At 39.3% G+C, this 22,635-nt stretch overlaps 1 protein-coding gene across 1 annotated transcript in view; it reads left to right on the top strand.

Moving 5' to 3' along the window:
• The window catches only part of PIK3C2G (phosphatidylinositol-4-phosphate 3-kinase catalytic subunit type 2 gamma), a 199,628-nt gene that overhangs the window by 130,817 nt on the left and 46,176 nt on the right, over positions 1–22,635 (top strand). The window contains exons 26-27 of the mRNA XM_009648693.1: positions 12,155–12,311; positions 17,065–17,174. Of these exons, the coding sequence (XP_009646988.1) occupies positions 12,155–12,311; positions 17,065–17,174 (267 nt within the window). The remainder of the gene's footprint in view (positions 1–12,154; positions 12,312–17,064; positions 17,175–22,635) is intronic.

Consider the following 22,635-nt stretch of genomic DNA (forward strand, 5'->3'; position numbering starts at 1 on the left):
AACTCCTCCTGTTTGTTTCCCATGCTGCGTGCATTTGTATAGAGGCATTTCATCTGAGCTGTCGGCCTCGTCACCTTCATAGCAGAATACCCCTCGTTTCCTTTGAGGTGTTTCATGGGCTTTTCCTTGTTGGCTCCTACTACCTCAGGAGCCTCCGGCTCTGCCAGACTTCAACTTCGCTGCAGCGCCCCTGGCACACTGCTGGACAATGGGTTGAAGGCTCATACTAGCCCCCAGTCCTTCTAACCCTTGCATATCATCCCCTAGCCTGTCGCTGGCAAACCCAATATGTTCCCCTTCCCCCTTCACATCTAGTTTAAAGCCCTGTCAATGAGCCCTGCAAGCTCCTGGGCAAAGACCCTCTTCCCCCTTTGAGAAAGTTGGCTCCCATTTGACGCCAGCAAGCCCAGTGCCATGTAGACCATCCCATGGTCAAATAACCCAAAGTTGTGGCTGCAACACCAGTCACGAAGCCACGTGTTAATAGATTGAGTCCACCTGTATTGCCCAGTGTCTCTGCCCACCACTGGAAGGAGCGAGGAAAAAATGACCTGCACTCCAGATTCCTTCACTAACCGCCCCAAGGCTTTGAATTCTTTTTTGATCACCCTCGGGCTACTTGCTGCAACTTCATCAGCTCCCACATGGAAGAGCAGCAAGGGATAGTAGTCCAAGGGTCGGACCAGGCTAGGATGTTTCCTAGTGATGTCTCTAACCCAGGCTCCTGGGAGGCAGCAGACCTCCCTAAGAGCAGGGTCTGCCCAGCATATTGGTCCCTCTGTTCCCTTCAGCTGTGCATTGGCTGCAGTTCTTTCTGTCAAATCCAATAGGAGTTTTCAGAGAACCCTTTGAAGCTGATATGATTCACGCAGTCCTGCTTGCTTTTGCATTCCTGATTGTATCACACCCTGACAAGGGATAAGTTAACTTTTCTAATTCCTGCCCTCATCTTTAAATGATGTCCAATAAATCTGCTTAGTTTTGAGTCCAAGGCACAAATCAGTAGCTCAGCTCTTCTTGATTTCAGAGGGAAGAGGAGTCAGGAACTTTCTGTCTTTTCCAGTTCCATGTACCTTCACAGTGCAGTAAATATGTTAAATAGTACTGATAACCTGTCTTTACTTGGGTCTAGGAACTAATGTTTCGGAAATGTTGGAGAAAGACATATGATGTATCTAACAAATAGCATAATAACAGAGCTTGGCAAAAGAATTATTCCCAAAGTCCCACATGGAACTTTCCCACTGAACGATGAGATTTCATTATCTTTTTTCTTGTTTTTTTTTTCTTTTTACTTTTTTTTTTTTAATCATACTGGCCGACACATTTTGTTAGTGATAATAAAATCTTCCTCCTTTCATTCTTCAATCCAGCCTCCACATTTGACCCTACATTCCCCTAGAGCAGTGAATTCTGCAGGTACACTTCAAGCTGTATGAAGAAATGTTTCCCGTTTAATTTCATATAACCATCCTATTCTTTATCTGCTGAGTATTCTGTGGCAGTCATCTTAGACCGACTCCAACTGAAATAGGTGTAATATCCATGTAATCATAGGGGACTAGGTCAGTCATCAAGTGGTATGGAAGAAGGTGCTGGCTCATAGTTGTACCTGCCATGCTTGCTTTGTTTTTGTTTTCTTCATTTCAGTTCTGACCAGTTCCTTTTGAACATTTCTTCTTTGCTGAATTAAACAATAAAAGATTTATTTAAATCCTGTGCTAACTGAACTAATCCTAACTTCAGCAGTCTCATCCTCTCCGCTACCAGTCACTTCCAGCACTGTCATCTGTATTTTTTCTGTCAGTGATGTGTAGTCTGAAACCTGATGGCAAGTTATGGAATAGTCCAGCTCATGGCATTCTGTATATTCATCTCTTGATAATCTAGGTGTCCATTTTTTTTTTTTTAAATACCCACTCATCCTGATTATTTACAACGCTCACTGGCCTTTCTTTTCTCTGATCTGAATCACGAAGACACTCTTGTCTCTTTGCCAAACTAATCCTGTGTCTTGGCATGGTTTTCCCAGAAGTTAAATCTGCTAAGCTGGTTGTCTTCTACAAAGTTAATTACTAGAGGCAGCCTAACTATTCCATTGGGAAATTCCAGTTTTTTGTAGCAAGTTTCAAAAATATGGGAAAATTATGTTTCCCACACTTTCTTACTATGTCAGTGTTTTCCTATACTGAAAAGCAATTAAGAAAGTCTGAGCATGTAGAAAAGTGCCTCTTTTTGTTTTAAAATAACACATTTCATTTTTAGTATTAATAACCTAGAATGAGTGTTACTGTCTCACTGGAAGTGTTTATTTGAAAAAAAATGAATAATTTTCAGGTATTTCTTTCTAAAACAGAAAAGCTGGCATACAGTCAGGGAACAGTAAGTTGTATCTACATTCTTTGACAACATTGTATCTTCATGTGTTCCATCTTTTTCCCAAAAACAGGAAAAAGTGGGGAAGGAGGAAGATAGCAACTTGAGAATTTCACATTTTACTTTTTTTCTTTTTGCCTTTTAAAACTTTTATTTAGGGTACTCATGAAAGGAAGAATCTAAAACTTGAAAGTAAAAACTTAAAATAAAATTACTTTTCATTTTCTAAATTTGTGCATGAAAACTGTTGGATTTGAACTAGCCTGTATTACCTGCTGAAAGATTTCACTAGGAATTTTCAGTATGCCTATTTATTAATTCATTTTCTGCAGTTTAAATTTATTTTTCTGACTTGATCGGTCTGGGGTTATTAGTTTATGTGAACTGGTAACTCCTAATTCTTCACCACCATCCACTTTCAGCACTTCCTGTATGCTACCCTCCAAAAATCTCTGATTGAAAACCTGGCTAGATTTAATTTCATGGCTTAAAGCACCTTCATAGCCCCAACGATCTTAATAAGATTATGCAGCTGTTTAAAGATAGTCATATGCATAAGTCTTTGCATACAGACCTAAAGGTGAAACAATGTCACCTCCAAGGTGACAAGGCCTAAAAGGGGCTTGAATTTATGAGGCAAGAAGCCCGTTGCTTCTGAAAGTCAGGTGTCTCTAGTTGCCCCAAATAAAGCACCAAAAGCAGAAGTTGAGTCTGAGGACACATGAAGAGTGCAAGTTGCAGTCATGAGCTTCAGATGCATTTCTGTTACCTTTGTCTGCCTTGAAGAGTAGGTGTTTGTGGTTGCTGGTTTGATGTTTTCTCTAATTATTGAGCCTGGATAGTAGTTTGCCCTTTACCATTGGTTATTTTCAATAATAGCCTCTTGTGGAGGGCATTCAACTAAAGCTTTTTGAAATCAGAGTAAATTATGTTCACTGTCCACTTTGTATCCTTAATTTTTTTGCTTATCCTTTTCAAAGTACTCAGACAGTTAAGGGAGGCACTGTTTTTCTCATACAGTGTTTGTACAGATTTGACCCTATCCAGTTTTGTCCATCCAAGTGCGTTGTTCCTCTGCTGAATTGAGTTCCCTGAAACCCAGTTCCCGTCTGCGACAACACTCAGTATCCTTCTTGGCTTTTCATTCAGTTCAAGTATGGCATAAACTGCTTTCCTGTGTTCAGGACCAGATGCTTTCTTGAAGGAGTTACCGTGAATTCTAGCTAACAGTTATCTGGGCTAGAGAAATTACTGGATGCCTTCAGAGCCACCAATGGAATTCCCTCTGCTTTGGGAGATTTCCTGTGCATGAGTTATTTAAGTGACTCCCTATCAAATTCCTGCTTCAGCGATTCCTTCCCGCCCTCTCCCCTTCCCTCCTTCTCTTTCATTAGTCACCCCAGCAATTTTTTTTGTAGAATGTGCCTCTAAAGACAGGAAGTTTAGCAATAAAACACAAAAAAAGGGGGGAAAGACATCATGTTCAGTGTCCATTTTGATTATATGATTTCATTTTTTATCCTTTTCAAAGTATAACTGTTTACAGAGACATGTATTTTTCCTGCTCACATCAGAAACATTATATTGTATTATCTCTTTATCCAAAAGCGTTCTATACATACCTTTTTATATTCAGGGGGAGCTGTTCTCACACACATTCAAGTATACATCAAGCACTTTTAAATTAAACTCTGTTGCTTGGTCTTGGTATCTTTTTCTGCTTGTTCTGCACACTACGCCTTTGTCCTTCGTCCTTAACTAGAAAGCATACTGATATATTTAATTCATGTAGGATTTCATCTCCTGCCTTAAGGAATTTCTGTGCCATTCAACTTCTTCGTCACTGATTTATTTATCTATTTTGCCTGGTGATATACGAAACTCCTGCAACGATCTACTGCTGTGCTTTCCAAATAGCCGTCTCATACTGAAAACACCTCTTAGCTGAATATTCAGTAGAAGTGTGATATAAGCCAAGTTGTTCTATTTATTTTAAGGTAAATTTTAGGTCTGAGTCTTAAAATCTTTTTTTTTTCAGTCCTGAGGGTCAGTCAGAACACAAAAAGCAGTTGTCCAACAACGTCTATTAACAAGAGGAATTGATCCAATCTCCTCGTGAATTAACTCTCAAGTGTTTTATCAATAGGGTCAGTAATAAAATCCTAACAAACCTGGAAAATTTGATAGTCTTGGAAAATGGTATAAGGCATCAGGAATACTGTACTGAGCACTTTCAAATATAGGTATTGAACGTGAAGTATATAAAGGATTTAAATCCACCTTAACATTCTTATGCAGTCTGGTTGCTGGAGACTCTGAGTGCAGGCTGCTTCATCTGTGTCTGTCTGAACACAGGATCCTAACTCAGCTCAGAAGGTGCCTGAGCTGGACACGGCAGTGCTTTTTAACTAGTCGATATAAGATGCACATGGTTGCAACAAGACAGTGTTTAAACTATTGAAGATACGTGTGTTCTCCAAGCAGAGCACATCTTCTTTCAGGGAGGATCTTTTTTGGATTCTTCCAAAATACACAAGAAGCTGACTGTACAAGGTGGTTGAAATTCTGTGACGTAAGTGAATAAGTTCTGTGGTCAGACTGCAGCATAACTAGCGATCATGGCAGAGACTGGGGCAATGCAGCCACAGTGGAAACCACTGAGAGATGCCTCTAACTAGTTCCTGCTTTTCCATCATGAGTCTATTGCCAATTTTCTTGTTATGAGGTAAGGTTCCGGATGAGCCCCCATAGCAATACATACTGCAAATACTGGGTCTACACTAAGAACTGTAACCATGTCTAACCTCAGATGTAAACATTTGTTGTTAGCTATACTGTCACTTAGCATAGTAATCCTGTGGGACCAGGTGTAATCAAATGTCCACGATTCACAAACTCACTAACTTCAGTTGGCCCACAATGAAAGGGATTTTAGTTGTCACATTCCCTTGCACTTTGCACAGGCAAAGGGGCACAAATAAATAGTTACTATGGCTCAGTTTACATTGGGAAATGAGATGTTAACAGAATGATGAATCGGAGCCCTTAGCTTAGGTGCAGATTATAACTTGTTTTCTACTACATCCATTAAGCATGATTAAATCTCGATGTAACCAATTCAATTACTGACAGAAAGAGATAAATCTTTCAGAATAGGCCAGTCCAATGTGTGAAATATTTCTTTTAATACTGATCAAAATAGCAGGTATGTTCAACACAGTGATTTTACTGGAAAGCTAACATTAAGGCTCTAATGGTGAAAAATAATTATAATAGCAAAATTGTTATACACATAAGAAGAAATAACTTAATGAACAAATAAGACAATAATGGTTTAAGAACTGTCCTCAGTTACCTAAGGAATTCAGGAGATTCTTTCTAGTTTGATGTTTCTGCCTCTAAAGTTAGATGTTAATATAAAAATAATGTGGGTAAAACTGTAATCAGAAAGGAGATTTTAGATCTGTAGTTAGGAAAGTTTTTATGCAGTACGTATCTCAAACAGCAGCAGAAATGGCAGAAAATAGAGTTAAAACCATGTTATCTGGTATAGACTGGACTTCTGGTCATTTGGTTGAACAATGTAGGTCAAAACTATTAGGTGCGTATTTTGAATGTACAGGCCATGTAGTTTACCTGAGCCAAGGATGCTCAGGGCATTCAGGAATCATTCTGTATAAGTATTAAGGGGATAAGGTCAACACTAAATTGAGACCAGTTCACCCAGGGCTATGTCCAGTTGAATCTTTAAAACCTCCCAGGACCACTTCTTCAGGCAACCTGTTTCAATATTTAATTAAGCTCATAGTGAAGGGTTTTTTTTCCTTAGGGCCAGTCAAAACCTCAATTGTTTCAGTTTTCTCTCTTATTCTTGCCTGGATCCATCTGTTTCATAACCTTCTATAGATAATAGAAGATTGCTGTTTGGTCTTCTGAAAACCTTCTCATCTTCTGGGTAAACAAGCCTGCCTTCCTCAGCCCCTTCTCATAGGTAAGTGCTCTAGCCCCCAGATATCTTGGTGGCCCTCTTCTGAACTCACTTAGTTCAGTGACATCTTTCTTGTTTTGGTAGGATATGGACTAACAAGTGCTAAGTAAAGGGCATCTATTGGCTGCTCCCCCAAGACTTCAGCCCAGCATGCTGTTAGTCTTCATCCCTTCCAGGGCTCATATTTGGCCCGCCACCGGCTCATGCTCAGCTCACTGCCCACTACCTGGGGGTTCTTGTCAGTGAAGACTGAGGCAAAGGCGGCACCTTTGTCACTAAATCTCCAGTTGGCAGCAGACCCACATTTTCTTTGTTCATCCTTTTACTAACGATGTGTCAATGGAACTTCTTGTTGCGCTTCATGTCCACCACCAGTTTTAGCTCTAGTTGAGCTTTGGCTTTCCTAACACCATTTCTGCACACCCAGGCAGAGTTTCTGTATTTCTCCTTTTTAGCCAGTCCTTACTTCTACTTCCTGTAGATGTCCTTTTTGCCTTGAAGCTTAGTCACGAGTTCCCTGTTTGGTCAAGTGACTCTCCAGCTGTCTGTTACTGGAAATAAAAGCTATTAAAAACAGAATTAAGAGCAAAACCCTCAGGATAAATAAATTCTGGTTTTTTGGAAAGCTGTTTCAAATTTGCTAATTCACTTCTCTCTTCTATTCCTTTTTATAACATTGTAATTACTATTTGGCAATTGTAATTTAGACTGTCATTTTATTTAGACGTGGATGGATATATGACAGGTCTGGGTGATATGAGGAATGAAGTCTCAGCAGGAGGCTGTCTACACTTTTCAGGAGCAGACATGTATCTGTGGAACTGTTAGCAAGATGTCTTCACTGAAAGAAGTAGAAAACAGAAAAGTTTTCTAAACAAATCTGAGCATAGGTTTCCAATACAAGCCAGAGAAAATGTGGTAGCAACTATCATTGGAGTCAATGGGAAAACTGCTGTGAAATCCAGCAAGTGAAGTATTTATATTTTATGCAAAGATCAGAACTACTGCTCTGTTATGAGGTCACTTAAAATATATTTGTACCATTTAGATTCTGTGCTTGCGGAAGAGGCTGTCATCTCCTATAACAGGTTTGTGATGGGACTGACATCTTTCAATATTTTCGTTAGTAACCAGTATGATGGGGTAGAGAATATGTTCATTTTTTAGTAGAGGCCTATATAAGAGTTTTTGACTGTGATGAAAGTAAGGATTAGCAGTGATAGGTAGTTTTTCAGAAAGGATCTGAGAGTTATACCACAGGCAAGTTGTATATGAGTTGATGACAGAATGTTGAATTAGAAAGCATGAAAGGTGAAGTAATCCTTTTGCTTCACGTGACACTGGTAAAACTTCAGCTGGAATATTTTCAAAATTTTACTTCTAGAAAGATGTGGATAGGGAGTCCAAACAGATTACAAGGAGTCCAGAGAAAAGCAGTTAAAATTATCAGACATCTGGAAAACAAGACTTATGAGAAAAGGTTGAAACAATTGTCTACAGAAGATTGAGGAAAGACATAATAACAGTCTGCAAATACGTTCGAGGCTGCTGTAAAGAAGACTGGATCTTCCCTTAGGAAAGAACAAGAATTAATAGGATGAAAGCACAGCGAGGTGGATACTGGAGCAGAAATTTGATAGAGAGGTTGGAGAACTCTGTGGCTAAAAATCTTCAAGAACAGGCTAAATAAACATCTCAGAAGCACGTTTACGGTTGATCTTGTCCTGGTAAGCAGAAGGATGAAGTATCTCTTGTGGTCCCTTTTCCAGGCTTATTTTTTTATGACTCTATATGTGCTTGCTTGAGACAAATTGTATTGTGCAGTTGTTCACTGTTTCATTCTTTAATATATGAAAGGAATAGGCTTGCTCATGGTTGATGATTAGATATTTTCACTTGGCTTAGAGAAATAAGCACTCATGTTCATTTATTTTGTGTGTGTTTCTTCAATAAGCTTTTGGCTTTTGCTGCAGAGCAAAGGATGTCAGCATTCAAACGCTCCCTAAAAGCTTTTCCCATTTAACTGGATACATCTAAATTCCATGTAGTCATGGTGAATACTGTCAGTCACTCTTGATTCAGCCAAAATGGTTTTAAAGCAGTCGGGGAGTATATGGGGGTGTATGCTGCTGAGCAGCTGATTTTTAAATTGCAAACAGTTCCGTATGGTTTCTCACGCGCTGTCTCCTATATCCATATGACAACTTGGACTACAACTGTTTTGATTTTGTATTCCTGTGTGTGACTTGAACTTTTCCATAACTACACTATTAGGAAGTTTAGACTGGGTCAGAGTAAAGGTCATTTGTTGTTGATTATCTCATATGCTTTTTCTACTTAATATAAAAGGAAGTCAATGTATCATACTTAAATGTTCTGTACTGTGAGACTCATAGTAGGAAAAACTAAAACCACTGTTGACCTTACAAACTTTGTTAATCAGTTTACATCTAGTGTTTCATAACAAATTCGGATGATCTTACTAGTCTTCTTGGAAGGCAGCATACTTCTAGCCTGTTCCCATCACCTCAGATAAAGTTTGGTTTTGCCTGATGATCTCTTCAGTTGCTTGAGGTTTCCTTTCTTTCCTCCCTCTCATGACATATCATCCAAACATTCTTAATCTCTAGAGGAACTGCAAAACACGTTCCCATGAAAATCTTAAATCTCTAAAAGCAGTACACAAGAAAAAAAAGAATAAAGATACCATAAAACTAGCCTTGCTTCTCACTGAATGACTTGAGTAAACTCTTGTCACAGCCATAGTAAAGTATAAGTCTTTAAGATCCAGGACTCCAGTCAGACTCTGTCATAAATGGAGGTATTGCCTTTTTGACTGATTTCTATTATAAAACCAAAGGGCTCATTAATCTCATCTAGGGCTTTAGGGGGAAAAAAGAAAGGGGAAAAAAAAGAGTGAGCAAGCTGTGACAAGGTAGCTTTAATGATCTGGAGAGTCTTATTGACCGTACATCTTTGTTCTATCTCAAGCCACACCAGTTATCTCAATAAGGTTTTTTTCCTAGAAATTATGGTACCCAACATTACCATTATACAGTAGAGGTCATTCAAGAATACTTCTCTTCTGTGTTTCTTTAGCACACCATAAAGAAAAAAAAGGGCTTTTGGTCTTCTACAGAGATATGATAAAAGGCTTTTACTTGAAAATACTTCAAGATACTTCAGACATTCAGCCCTGTCAATTGGTTTTTCAGAATCCTTAATGTACTCTTCAGTGAGTAAGTGTCTCCTCCAACTGAAAATTTGCTTTTTAATATTATCGTGGGAAATGACTGTGTTGTTCCTTCTAGTGGGTCTTGTCTCCTATACTAAGTTGGGTTTATGTTTTGTTTTGGTTCTTTTTTTTTTTTATTTCAATTGCAAACTGTTCCCTTTATGAGCAGGCAGCTTACTTAGACTCATGCAGGAATCTGACTGATTGCAAGGCTTACCTTGCAGGAGAGGCTCTGATATCACAAGACCTTGAGGAAAAACAGAGAAAGCAAATCTCTACATTGTATTTTGCAGGTTAACAAGGGAGGACAGGCCTGCCACCTTAGAAGACAGTCTTAAATGATGCTGAGAAATTTAAGGACCTTTTAAAAATGCTTGAAATCATCTTACAAGTAAAATTAATCTATAAACAATATAAATACTAAAGTATCAGTTATATGTTCAAATGGATCCTTTAGCCACAACGGTAGGATGTTGACTAGTCTTGCAGTCATTGCATTATGTGGAAATTGGCCCACAGCCAAACCCAACAATGTTAAACACCATATTTCTTCCAGTAAAGTAATTTCTGATTGCAGTAACTGTTTTCATCTCAAGTACCAAATGTGGGAGACTTGGACTAGCTCAGAAAGGGCTATGTTTTCATAGTGTTATTCTGTCTCTTGATGCAGTTGGACATCAGAAATCAAATATGAATTTTGAACAAAGTACATCATATAGGACCTTTACAGTGGTAGTTTTGACTTGGAATATTTTAGCCCCAAAAAGTAAATGCAGAAAAGAAACATTTGGTTTTTAAGCATTCTCAAGATGCTAAATTGTTTTTAAAGCAGGATTTAGATTGGACTTCTGTCCACAGATAAGAGAAAATGTTAATGTTGCAAATTTTCTGGCTCTCTCTTTCCTTATTGGCTTCAACAAATTGACTTCTGTGACCCTAATTGCATCAATTTATTTAATACTTAATGTCTGTTTTAAATACCACTGCTAAACAACAGATAAACTAAAAGATAAATGAATGAATGAATGAATGAATTAATTAATTAATTAGGGTTCTGGAAGAATCTTGCTCTCTGGAATTAGTAATAGACACAGATTTGTAATTCTCTGAGAGCTACAGCACAAACTACACAATCACTATGTAACGGTCACACTGCAACATAACTGTCACACTGTGAACTCACATCTTGCATAATGCAGAAAAATGTGGAAGGAATGAATAAGAATGACTATTGCGGACCTTCATCATTCCTAGTACTACCTAGCTGAAATTTAATAATATATTAAAAGAAAACCCTTAATATCTGGGGCTGCTTTGAGGTGAACGACACCCATAGGAGGTCTGCTTTCAAAGTTATCTTCAATGTAAAACAGGAAGAATTTCCAGACATAAGAAAGTGAAGGCCACCTGAACATTTCTTGTGACTGGGGCTTCCAGCTGGAGTCTAGATCCGCACAGCAACTTGACTTTCTTTTTATGATAGTAGAAGGCAGACATTTTTATAGCAAAATGAGGAAAACTCCTAGGAAAGCTTCTCTGTCTCATTTATAAATGAATCAGCAAGCAGAGTGGGTTTCAGAGTCAGCCCGTGTTTGAGGTTTTAGCAAGAAACAGAGATCCTCAAATTTATTTCTGCCATCAGGCTTCTCAAGAATATTTAGTTTACTCAAGTTCATTTTGAATTAAGGGATAACACGCTGTGTATATTTCCGTTGAATATAGCCCTCTAATCTGTTTACATGCCTCTGTATGCACAGCTGTGATGAGTAAATCACTGCAGTAGTTTTGTCTGTGCAAGGATGCAGTATATCAGGCCTTTCTGAAACTATCAGATGATAGGATTGTTAGCAGAAGCCTGGCTAATCTTTTTTATTCTGCAATAGCATGCCATAGCCGCAAACTATGCTAGTGATAAGAAAAAAGGGCAAGACATGGTGTTAGATTCTGCACCTCATTTACTCTGGGGTGAATACAAAGTAACTGTACAGAAAACAAGACAATGTATTTAGGTTTATTCTGTTGTAACTTGGGTCAGAAACATCCCTTTAGAATGGTGTATATTTAATGATAACGTCATATGTTGCATTTTGTTGTTGTTGTTGTTGGATTGTGGCGTCGTAGGGTTTTTTCTTAAATTGACTTCTTGCCTAGTGGGGAGTTGATATTTATATTCCATCCTCTTTGAGAATAACTTTCAAATATTTCAGTACCAGCAGAGAACTTGTTTCCAGATTCACATTCAGGCTGGAGTCAAGAAATTAAAGTAATGAGAGTTTAAAAAGAAAAGTAAAGAAGAGCCAGAAGAAAACTTGTAAGCTTCAAACTTGTTCAGTTGTTGGCTTTCTCACTAGCAAGCTCTTTCTGTGAGATCTGTACCTGCCCCAATTAGTCAGTGACACCAGGCAGAGCAATAGAGCTGTTAACATTGAGGAAGGGAGAGATGAAATAATGAGGAAGGTAATACTGGAGAAACAAATGTGAATAATGAGTTACAAATATTAACTGTCTTGCATGATTTTTGGTGAAATTTCTCATGTAATTGTTTTCTTTTCAAGGGACCGAGCTCCCTTCATCTTCACATCAGAGATGGAGTATTTCATCACAGAAGGTGGAAAAAACCCGCAGCGTTTTCAAGAGTTTGTGGAGCTTTGCTGTCGAGCTTATAATATAGTCAGGAAGCACAGCCAGTTACTCTTGAAACTGCTGGAGATGGTAAGAAGCTGGAGGATGAAACCAAAAATCCATTTCCTCTGGTGTCCTCTTTTACCTTTGTCCTTCCCTTTTACCTCTTCTCTGCTGCCTCCAGTAGCGCTGCGATTTGAAGAGGTATCAGCTGCACTGCAGGCAATGTTAATGCTGGCACTTCCTGACCAAAAAGCCTATCCAGTTTCAGTACTAATTTCTGAGAAAACAAAAGCTAAGCTGCTTGATTTTTTTTTTCTTTTTTTTAATGCATTTTTTTTACAAAATAGCAGAAAACTGCAAAAGAAGCTGGGTATAACTTCACCTTCAGGAATTTCACTCGGCCCTTTTTCTAGGTCTTCTAACAATCATTTACCAATCCCGTTCATGGTTACAGCAAGACAAAATAAGCTAAATATTTCACAGAGTGGGTGATGTGACAGTACCTAGCAGAACTGCAGCTAACAGTGATGCCATTAGAATGGGGTTTTTTGCACATTTCCACCCTCCCTTCCTAGGATGGCAAATGCAAGAAAGAAAGAGCACTACCCATATTAACACAGGTTTAAAAGTCCTTTTGTGTAGGATTTTGAGACCTTTAGGAGTTTTTATCCCTTAAGTATTCCTACTGATTCACATGCTGTGGCAGATTCCAAAACTGCTTTATGAATCTATTTACTTGGGTGTGAAAGGTTAATGCTTTTCCCCCCTCACGGGTAGAACGAGACTATTAAATTAACTAATATTTGCTAAGTTGCTTGGCTAAGATATTAATCTAAAACATGTCCAGGGCCCCATGCAAAACCTAGGTGACTGGTCTGTGCATGAAAAAATCTACAGAACCTTATGAACGGAACCCCTGCTGAGGTTGGGGTATAGCCACGAAGTTCCTTTGTAAGCGCTGCTCTATCATCTCCAGCTTCTGCAATGGGGAGGGGAGAAATGGCAAGAATTTGCTTATCTTGTTTCTGTCTTGTCTATGGATTCTCATGCAGTGGTACAGCGAGTGACTTCCCAATATGGAGCAGGAAGGATTTCCCCAGATGTCTTAACCCTGCTTCTGAGTAGTCACAAAAGCGCAGCAAAACTGCATTCTTATCATAAAGCATAATTTTGCACTGAAAGCAGTGCAGAGTGCAGTTGTAGGAGATACTGTCTGAGTTTTAAAGAGCCTCTGGAAAACTCAGGAACACCCATGCTCCCTCATCCACAGCAGTAATCTCTGCATTTCTGAACACGTTGCCTAAAACCACATGCTGCAAATATAACTACAACTTCTGCCCACCTCCTTGTCCCTAGTGCAGTCCCTTTTTCTGCAATCAGCAGAGATAATGGTGTTAGATTACTCTGGGATAACAGAGAGAGAGTGTTAGGAAAATGTTCCCAGCAGGAGCCCTGAAATAACTAGCTATCTCTGCCTGGATATAGCTCAGGTTTGTTTATATTCAGGACATGCTGCAACTTCTTTTGTTTCTGCTGATCTTTAAGGAGAGGTAATAGCGCTGAGCTGGAAGTCAGAATACAGATATGTTTTAACATTTGTCAATGGACGACAGTTCAGTCAATTGTGTTGCATTTCATAATTGAAAAATAACTGGCAGCATACTCACACCCTATCAATGAGCACTTCATATCAGAAGGAAATTAAACAAACAAGGCAAGTTTGCAAATGCCTTGTTTTTGCCAGTGATGTTTGGAAGGGTGAGTCTAGTTCTGCACTCAAAATGGGGTGTTGGCCGGAAACTGTAAGTATCAAAATGTTTTAGTTTCATGGGTCATTTCTAAAAAAGTAAATAGACTACAAAGGAGTTCCACTTTGAATTCATTTCTATGCGAAATATCAGGTCTTATCATGAAGGGGCAAGATAAACTAACCACTGCCTATTTGTATCAGTGATGGTCTAAGATTTCTCTCATTGTCTGGAAAACTGCATCATTAATCTTTCCTTCCCCTCCCACATTCTGTTTTCTGAGATGCTAATTATAAAACATTGTTAAAAAATCTAAACAATAAGGCTATTTTTAAAAGGTGCAGTATTTCACAGGAGTAATAAACTTTGCTCTGGATGGTTGGTAACTGTTAGTGCTTTCTAGCAAACCGTGGATATGAACAACAATTTGGGGGTTTTGGCCCACTTTGGGACTTGATGCTTTTTCTTCTTGGTGAGCAGCATGTTTCTAGAGCTGTACTGACATTTGTTACTGGGAGTAAGAAATAATCCATGAAGTTTGCATCACTTTCAAAAGCAGAAACATCTGTGGGAGGCTCAAGAGTCTGCTGGCAGAGTTCAGCTGCGTAAATGCCTGTAGTTCATCAGCTTTGCTCTCATTAAAGAATTGACGTGATCTATTATAGAGAGGGTGATTGCAGGCCACAAACACCTTTTGATTAGTTTAAAAAAAATGCAAAATCCATTGCTGTTATAAAGATGGTTTCAGGTGGAAAATTATTAAAAGGGGCTTACAGCTGACACTAGACAGCAAGTAATTGATCCACTTGCTTCTGTTGTGACAAGAGACAGATTGACCTGATAGTATAAAACAGGAGACGGTACCTAGCCGGAAGAGATACAGGACTCAAGAATCCTATGTCCCTGCACAAGTAATTTCACCCTTCTACGGCTCAGAAACACCATTTGGGAAAAGAGGATCAGGAAACACCCCCATTTTGGAACTCTAATGCATGGAAAGTACATGCCAGGACTATTCATATTTCATGGGATGGCAGACTGAGCATCACACACCAGCTCTAAATCTAGGCCCAAGGAGAGCATATGCAGCTCCACTCAGTGAGTCAGAAGGCCTGGGATAACCAAGTGTGGTAGGTCAAGACGTATGTGTGGCCAAACGAGGGGAGCAATGTAGGCACTTAAACTTAGGCATCTAGTGACATTTGAGTTGCCCTAGGCAACCTGTAATTGTTTTCTGAACAGTTGTTCCATGTCTTGTCTAATTAGCATCTAGTATCAGTAGCCACAGTTTTCAGAAGCCTCCTCCATCAGGGCACTGGAAACCTGAAAGATCTGCTGTATGGCGCAAAAGGGATGAAGCGCTGTAATAACCCTCTAACACCCCCTCACAGCCGGCAGAGCACTGTGTAGGTACTGCCCAGCTAAAGACATTTTTTTGCTTCAGCAAATGATTTTCCACCTTCTGCAATGCAGAGAACCTAAAAAAAAAATTCCCTTTTTTCAGTTACACTACATATCATTCAGATTATCAGTTCATACCTGGCATTGTTCCCTTTTCTAATGCAGGGCAAGAAGCTTAATTTGCCTATGTAGCAGCTCTCTTTTTTTTTTTTTTTTTAAAGAGGACAGGAGTTGTTATCATCTTTTAGAAATGGGTTGAAGGCATACAGGTAAATAGTATTGTGTGTCCTTAAGTGCTGAATGTTGTTATTGTCACTGCTCTCAGCTCACTTAAATTAATCTCATTGAGCTTCCTCATTTTCTCTGCTCTCTTGCTAGCCAGAACTCTGTGAGACAGCAGTCTAATTGTCCAGAGGTAGATAGGGTCAGATATGAAGCAAGATTTTCCTCATAATGCCAAAAAGAAAATATAAAAAATAGTGAAACTTGATTTGAAAATATTGAGAAGGTTGGGAGGAATAAGGAAAATACCCCTCCATCTCGTTTTCCCTTACTCTGTTCATCTCCCAACCAAACCTTAGAATAAAAGCAGTGCTTCCTTTCTTCTTTGCTGTTTTCCACAAAACTCAGTGGGTCTTTGTGTGAGCTAGACATAAATATCAATGAAGAATGCACAGCAGTGACTGCAAATTCAGATACATTTCCTTCTGAGCAATGCGAAGGAGTGATTTTTTTTCTCTATTACACACAAAGCATTGCTCATGACTTACTGTGATTGTTGAGAAAAATCAGTGGGTTTTAAAGTGATTCAAAATTATTTTTGTTGTTGACATTTTAAAATGCCCGGAGAGAGCTGCATGGGCAATTGGACACACTCAGTTGTCTATCCCACTCATGGTGTTACTTTGCAAGGGGAATATTTGCATTATTTGTCTTTTGAACCTAACTTAGCCAACTAAGAAGAATGATACACATCCATGAAGAATGATACACTTCTAGAGAGGGCAGTTCTCCCCACCCAAGTCAAGATTCCTGGTATGAATCAATGTCTAAAGGAACCTTCCTCCTCCATTGACTGTAAAGGGAGTGAATCTGTGATCCCTTTGCAGGAGAAGTCCAGAGCAGTGATGGTGGAATCAGTAGTTACAAATGGGAAGGTGATGTTGCTCCAAATTGCATTAGGACTAGGATAACACTGTCAGCATAACAGAAATGTTAGCTATTGTTCAGGTGGCTGAATTTGGTCACTTTCCCTTTATCACCGTTAGAAAGCTATGAAGGAAGCTTAAGCAATGCACAAATTGAGATCATGATATCTAAAGAGAAAATAAATAACTCAAATCATAGAATCATAGAATCATAGAATCGCTTTGGTTGGAAAAGACCTTTAAGATCATCGAGTCCAACCTTTAACCTAACCCTGCCATCCCACCACTAAACCATGTCCCTAAATGGATGAATGATTTTGACCCGTGCTTCTTTCCAGCACCTCAGTGTGAAGGTTTACAATGCAATATATTCACTTTAGTGTTCCAGGTATTGCTCTAGCACCAGAACCACTTTTCAGATCAGCAGAACTTTGTTTTACAAGAAGTCCTTTTGGTGTAAAACCTTTCTTTACCCAGTCAGCCCCATTTCATTTAAGTTTCTTTTTAATAGTTAGTGAACTAATGATATTTCTTTATTTTAAGATGCTGCATGCGGGATTGCCTGAGCTAAACAGCATTCAGGATCTGAAGTATGTGTATGATAACCTCCGTCCTCAGGACTCAGACCTCCAGGCTACAAGCTACTTCACAAGGTAAAACCAGAATATAATCCAGAAACTTTATCTCCTTCAGGCATGAAGCAAAGCAATCAAATTAAAAAAAAAAAAAAAAGCCATTTTCCTGTTTTGTTAATAGGTTGTAATCACTGAAATTACACAGAAGTATAATTGGTCTTCACATGTTTACTTTTAAGAAGTCCATTCCTTATGCATGTCATAATCAACCTTCTCAAATTTCTGTCAGAAACAGTTGTGCATTTGTGGTGCACTTGTAACAAGTCACTTACTCAGCACCTAGAGATTTCTTCAGCTTTCACGGTGAAACCGTCCTGGCTTATTTCTAGTCAGCTTTCCTCTCTGCTTTTAAATGCAGCAGCTACATGCAACAGGATTTGGACTGCACAGAAAGGTTCGACTTGTTAATGGACTGAGTGAGGACCTGGAATTCCTGCATTTTATTCCCTTTTCCATTCTTTTTTTGACCTTCTGTGTTGCTTCAGGCAAGTTACTTCCCCTCTGTTAGTCATAGTTTCTCCATCTGCAAAATGGTGCTGACTCTTCCTTTTAAGCTCTTAACAGATCTGTCACAGAAAAAGCATTGTATGTGAATATATGTATGTTTAAAGCTTGATTTGTGTTAGGATAATGAAACCTTTCACTTGTTTGTGATAATAACTGAGCATTATTGATGAGGAGCTGCAGATGACCTGTATAAAATCAGTCTGAAGTCCTCAGTCCTGATCTTTCGGGTCAGGCCTCTGCATTACATATAATCCCAGCTGTTTATGTGATGGTGCTCTAGATGGAGCCAGTGGAGACTGACAGGATTTGGAAAATCAGTTTCCCATTCTACGCACAATATGAGAAAATTTGTCCCTGTCAGACCCTGTCCAGCGCAGCACCATCGTTTCCCAAGGACAGTCTATGAATGCACACACCCTGGACACCACGTACGCATGCGACACAAGCCAGACTCTTCTGACCTCTTCCTCTGGCCCAAGTGCAGGACACACATCCAGGCCACAGCACCGAATTCTGTGTGAAGGGCTCCTTTCAAACCCAGAGGGAACTCCCATAAAGCAGCACGGTTCTCTGCACTGTGCAAACTGCCTCGAGGCAAGAGCAAACCCCCTACCCTTCAGTACAGTCAGAGGGCACACTGGAATGTATAAAAGAGATGAAAGCTTGAACTGGAGCAGCTAGGCCAGTCTCGTTACTACTACAGAGGTCCATATGAAGATTGTGTGGTACATATGTCTCCTTTTTGTGTATTAGGATTGGGAACTGAGGCTGCAAGTTCAAAGAAGGCTGGAACAGAGACCTAGAAAGTTTAAGGAAGACCTTTCTTTGAAGAGAAAGAGGGAAACCTCTCAACCCCCTCTCTCCCCCCCATTTTTCCATTACTTTACACACAGCAGAGTTCCTTCTCCTTTGACACTTGTTTTTTCGTATGCTTTCCCTCTTGCCCCTTAACAAAATAGTTTTATTTTACAATTTAATTACAGCTTCACATTCACTGTCTACTCCTTCCTTATCCTTTCCTTTAAAATTTCACATATTCCCAAATTACAGACTTATATTTCCACTTCAAATAGGAAACATGCAGTTTCTAATTAAAATGTAAAAGTTTTCATTCTGTCAAATAGTTTGTGTGGTTGTGTTTGTCCCTCATGGGTAAAAAACCCAATTCATTTAATTAGTGAAGAAAGGCTAGGATATACATAAGAAATAGGAAATCGTGAGTCTTCAGAGTGAAAATTGCATTAATGTCATGCAAAGCTCAGAGCTAGTGCCCAGCGCTCTTCTGGAAATTGAAAGGGTCAGTATGCTTTTCAATGGGGTAAGACGAAGGTTATGGTTAGGGTTAATATCACTGCAATCTTGTTTAGCTGGAAAATTAAGGATGAGGGCTGAGTTCAGGAAAGAGCTGTAGCTAAAAAATCTTTCTTGGACTTGCGCAAGGTGGTTGTGGTGTTTTGAGGGTTAGGGTGAAGGAATCTTTCTCAGCCAAAGCATGTGGAATAACAGTTGGCATTAGGAAGGAGATGTGGCTCAACACTGTTTTGGAAGTGGGAAGAGTTGGTGTGCTTTGTTGCCTGGTAAAGGTTCGTTTTAGGATTAGGATATCCTGTTGAGCCTAGAGAGACTATAGGTAGGTCTCGGAGGCCAGCATGTCCTTTTCCCCAATAGATTTCTTAGGGTTGATGTTAAAGTAATTAAGGCTTTCACAGTGGAAACACCACTCAAGTCCTGCTTACCAACAAAACTGGCGTCATGGTGCACATCTGGACAGTGCTGTGGGCTCTGTTCTTATTTGAAACTGTATTTTCTGCTAAAACGTTTTTAGTGAACTCCAGATCTGTTGTTGCAATTTCCTTCAAAATGCTGAAGTGTAGATTTGTTACTGTCCATAGAGGTCATTACATCACATAGAAAAGTCAGTTATTGCTAGGGTGCATATTTTGTTCTTTAATACTCATAGGGTATGTTTGTATTATATATGCTCATTTGGAAGAAGAAAGTCTCTTGTTATCAGCTCATGAATTTCCATGGATCTCATTTCTCTTGGTGCTTTTTTTTTTTATTCTAATTTCTATTAATGTTTGAACATAATTTGTGTTAATTCAACACATGTACTAACTAACGTTTCTACATGTCTAAATAAGGGCGGAACATCAGGTTTCATGTCTAGTAGTGTTTTAACTTCTGAAAAGCGTGTCCAGGCACTTTTCAAAATAAAGACTTTGGCATGGCCTGATACCTGGATCCATGCAGAACTTAGCCCTCTTTATAAGCTTTTTCTGACCTGCACCCAGGAATGCTAATATATTGAGGGTTTTGTGAGCTTTGTGTTACTCATGTCATCTTTATTCCTGTCCTTTAGAAAAATTCTTCCCCACCTCCTTGTTATACAAAAAGTCCATGTGAGGAAAAAAATCCAGTCACCCAGTTCTCATGGGCACTCTGTAGCTTATTTCTGTATCTATTTTTCAGGCAGTCCTTATAAAGCCAAGGAAATTGAAAATTCGGTTCATTAGCGTAACTCCCAGTAGCTCTTAAATCCTTCACAATTCGTAGCTCCTTTTTGTCCATAATTACTTCCTGAAACATTTTATTGTTTTTAAAAAGTTCTTTTCTAGATAAGGAGTGTGGTTATTGGAATGTTAAAATCTGCCAACAGAAAGTTATTTCTTGTTCTAAGTACAAGGTAGTTATTGTAATCTTTCAGATTTGATCATACAATGAGTATCTGCTGAAAACCCCAATCTCCTGCTACTGGAAATAAAAGAACAGTATTTCTCTGTATTTCTCTCGAAATAGGTTGCTTTTAGCAATTGTCTGAGTTTGGTTTGAGCAATAATGCTGACATTGCCTCTGCTGTTGTTTAAAAACAACATGATATCATGAAGGATGTCACAAATACTCCTGGCAAAACAGCGTTAATTTGTTCTTTGCCGTCACCTTTGTAGCCAACAGAATAATGCAACCAGAGTTTGGACTGTAATGTACTGACCTCTTTCAGGATTGTAAAGCGCTCTGTGTTTTATCAAATTCCTTTCCTCTCATTCCTGATTTAAGACATGTTCAACAATCTGCGGTCTTATTTGTGTACTGTATTCTTCTCACATTGGGTCGATTCACTGCTATGAGCTGATGAGCGGCAGTGTTAAGCCTCACAGCTTACAGCCTTCTGGAAGGTCGCACTCTCAGACCGTGGATAAACAATGCACCAATTGAGAGTTAAACAAGAGTTTCTGTGTTTGCTTGTCAGTTCTGTGCACCTAGTGCCAAATGAAACATTGTCGTCTCTCCAGCATCTGCCCTGAACTCAGTTTGATCCTTGAAACTCAATTTGATCCTTTCCCCTCCCTCCTTTCCTCTTCCCCTGACAACACAGTTTTACCAGAAACTGGAAACCCATCTTACCTCTGGATATAAATTTCCTCTTTGGTTTTCTGCAGATGTCTTCAAATGTCAGCATGGTGTCGCATGCTGCCTGACATTTTTAATGTGCCTGTAAAGGGATGTATAGTTAAAATTATTTTTAAGGCATTAAAGTTAGCCTAATGCAATGAATGGAATTGATTTCACCTGATTGCAGTATGCAATCTAACCCACTCACAGAAGCCCATGAATAAGAGATGCACAGTGGATCTGACAATTACCAGCGAGGCACCATTGCATATCTTCAGCAGCCTGATTGAGGAGGGTGCTGCTTGGGTCAGCTGCCATCTTTACTTATTTATTAACAGAATCATTTGTTGGGTACCTGTCATTGCCCAGGTCAAGCATATCCACTCCAAACCGCAAATGCCAGCAGTTGCAAAACTGGGCAATTCATAGGACCTCCTTACAAAACACGACACTAATCTCAAACTGATCAGCAGTTCCTTGCTTCTCTGGTGGCTGCAGATATTCCAGCCAGAAATCTCTCAAACGACTGAAACACCAGTGAAAGCTGGTGACTTCTGAAAGGGCATAGACAAAACTACGGTACTCAACTTCTCTCAGTGGCATTCGAGCAGTTTGTAACGATTGTGGTATATGTGCCTCAAAGGAACAGAGGCAGACTTCCTCCTTGAATTTATGTTGTCTGAGGCATTCATACTGTTGTACAAACCCCACATGCCACCAGCTCAGGGGAGAGGACCGTCCTCTGTTCAGGGAGAGGTGCAAAGGAGGACTAATAGGGAAACTAGACTGGAAGATGCACTTCAAGAGAGTATGTGATATGCTCAGCCCGTGGAATCGGAGGTAGCCTGAATTAAACCTGGATTTTAAAGCCTAGCAAAATAAGGGGTACAAAGAATACGATTATTGCCCGTACACTATCACAGCAGGAAATAAGGTATTAAACTGAAGGGTTATCACTGCTGTACACAAAAAGAATATCAACTGTCCTTGAATAAATGTTGCTGAAAATTAGAAAAGATCAGTCCCTGAAAGCAGTAATATCCTGGAGAAGTCTATTAAGAGCTGTTGGGGGCATACTACCCAACTTGTTTTAAAACGGAGCATGGTAAATTCATGGATGGAAAAGTTGGATATAAATGAAACACCGTGTTCATTAACACCTAAAAATCCCATGAAAATAAATTTTGCTCATTATACTCTAAATCATTTCAGGCCTAGATGGAAATAAGAAGCAGCATGCCATCAAGAATGATAAAGAAAATTATTCTGAAGTTTGAAAATATTCTGAATATTTATCATTATATATACCGAGGCTAAGATCTGGATAACTAGTCAGTAATAACGAGTGTACATGCTCTTAAAATGCTGTGGAGAAAGGCTGGTGTGTCCAAAAAGATCTAAGCACTGGCCCTCAGAATACATGTCCCGTAAGAAATATCTAATTCCTAAAAATCAAGACACCAACTATCACTAGTGACTCATGAAAATGTTAGTCAATCTTTTCATCCATCTCTGTTTACACAAGCAGCCAACCAGTCTGTGCATGTAGAAAGACCATGAGCCAAATCTGAAATTCAAA

This window comes from Egretta garzetta, unplaced genomic scaffold (assembly GCF_000687185.1).
Source record: "Egretta garzetta isolate BGI_Z169 unplaced genomic scaffold, ASM68718v1 scaffold81, whole genome shotgun sequence".
Lineage (NCBI taxonomy): Eukaryota > Metazoa > Chordata > Aves > Pelecaniformes > Ardeidae > Egretta > Egretta garzetta.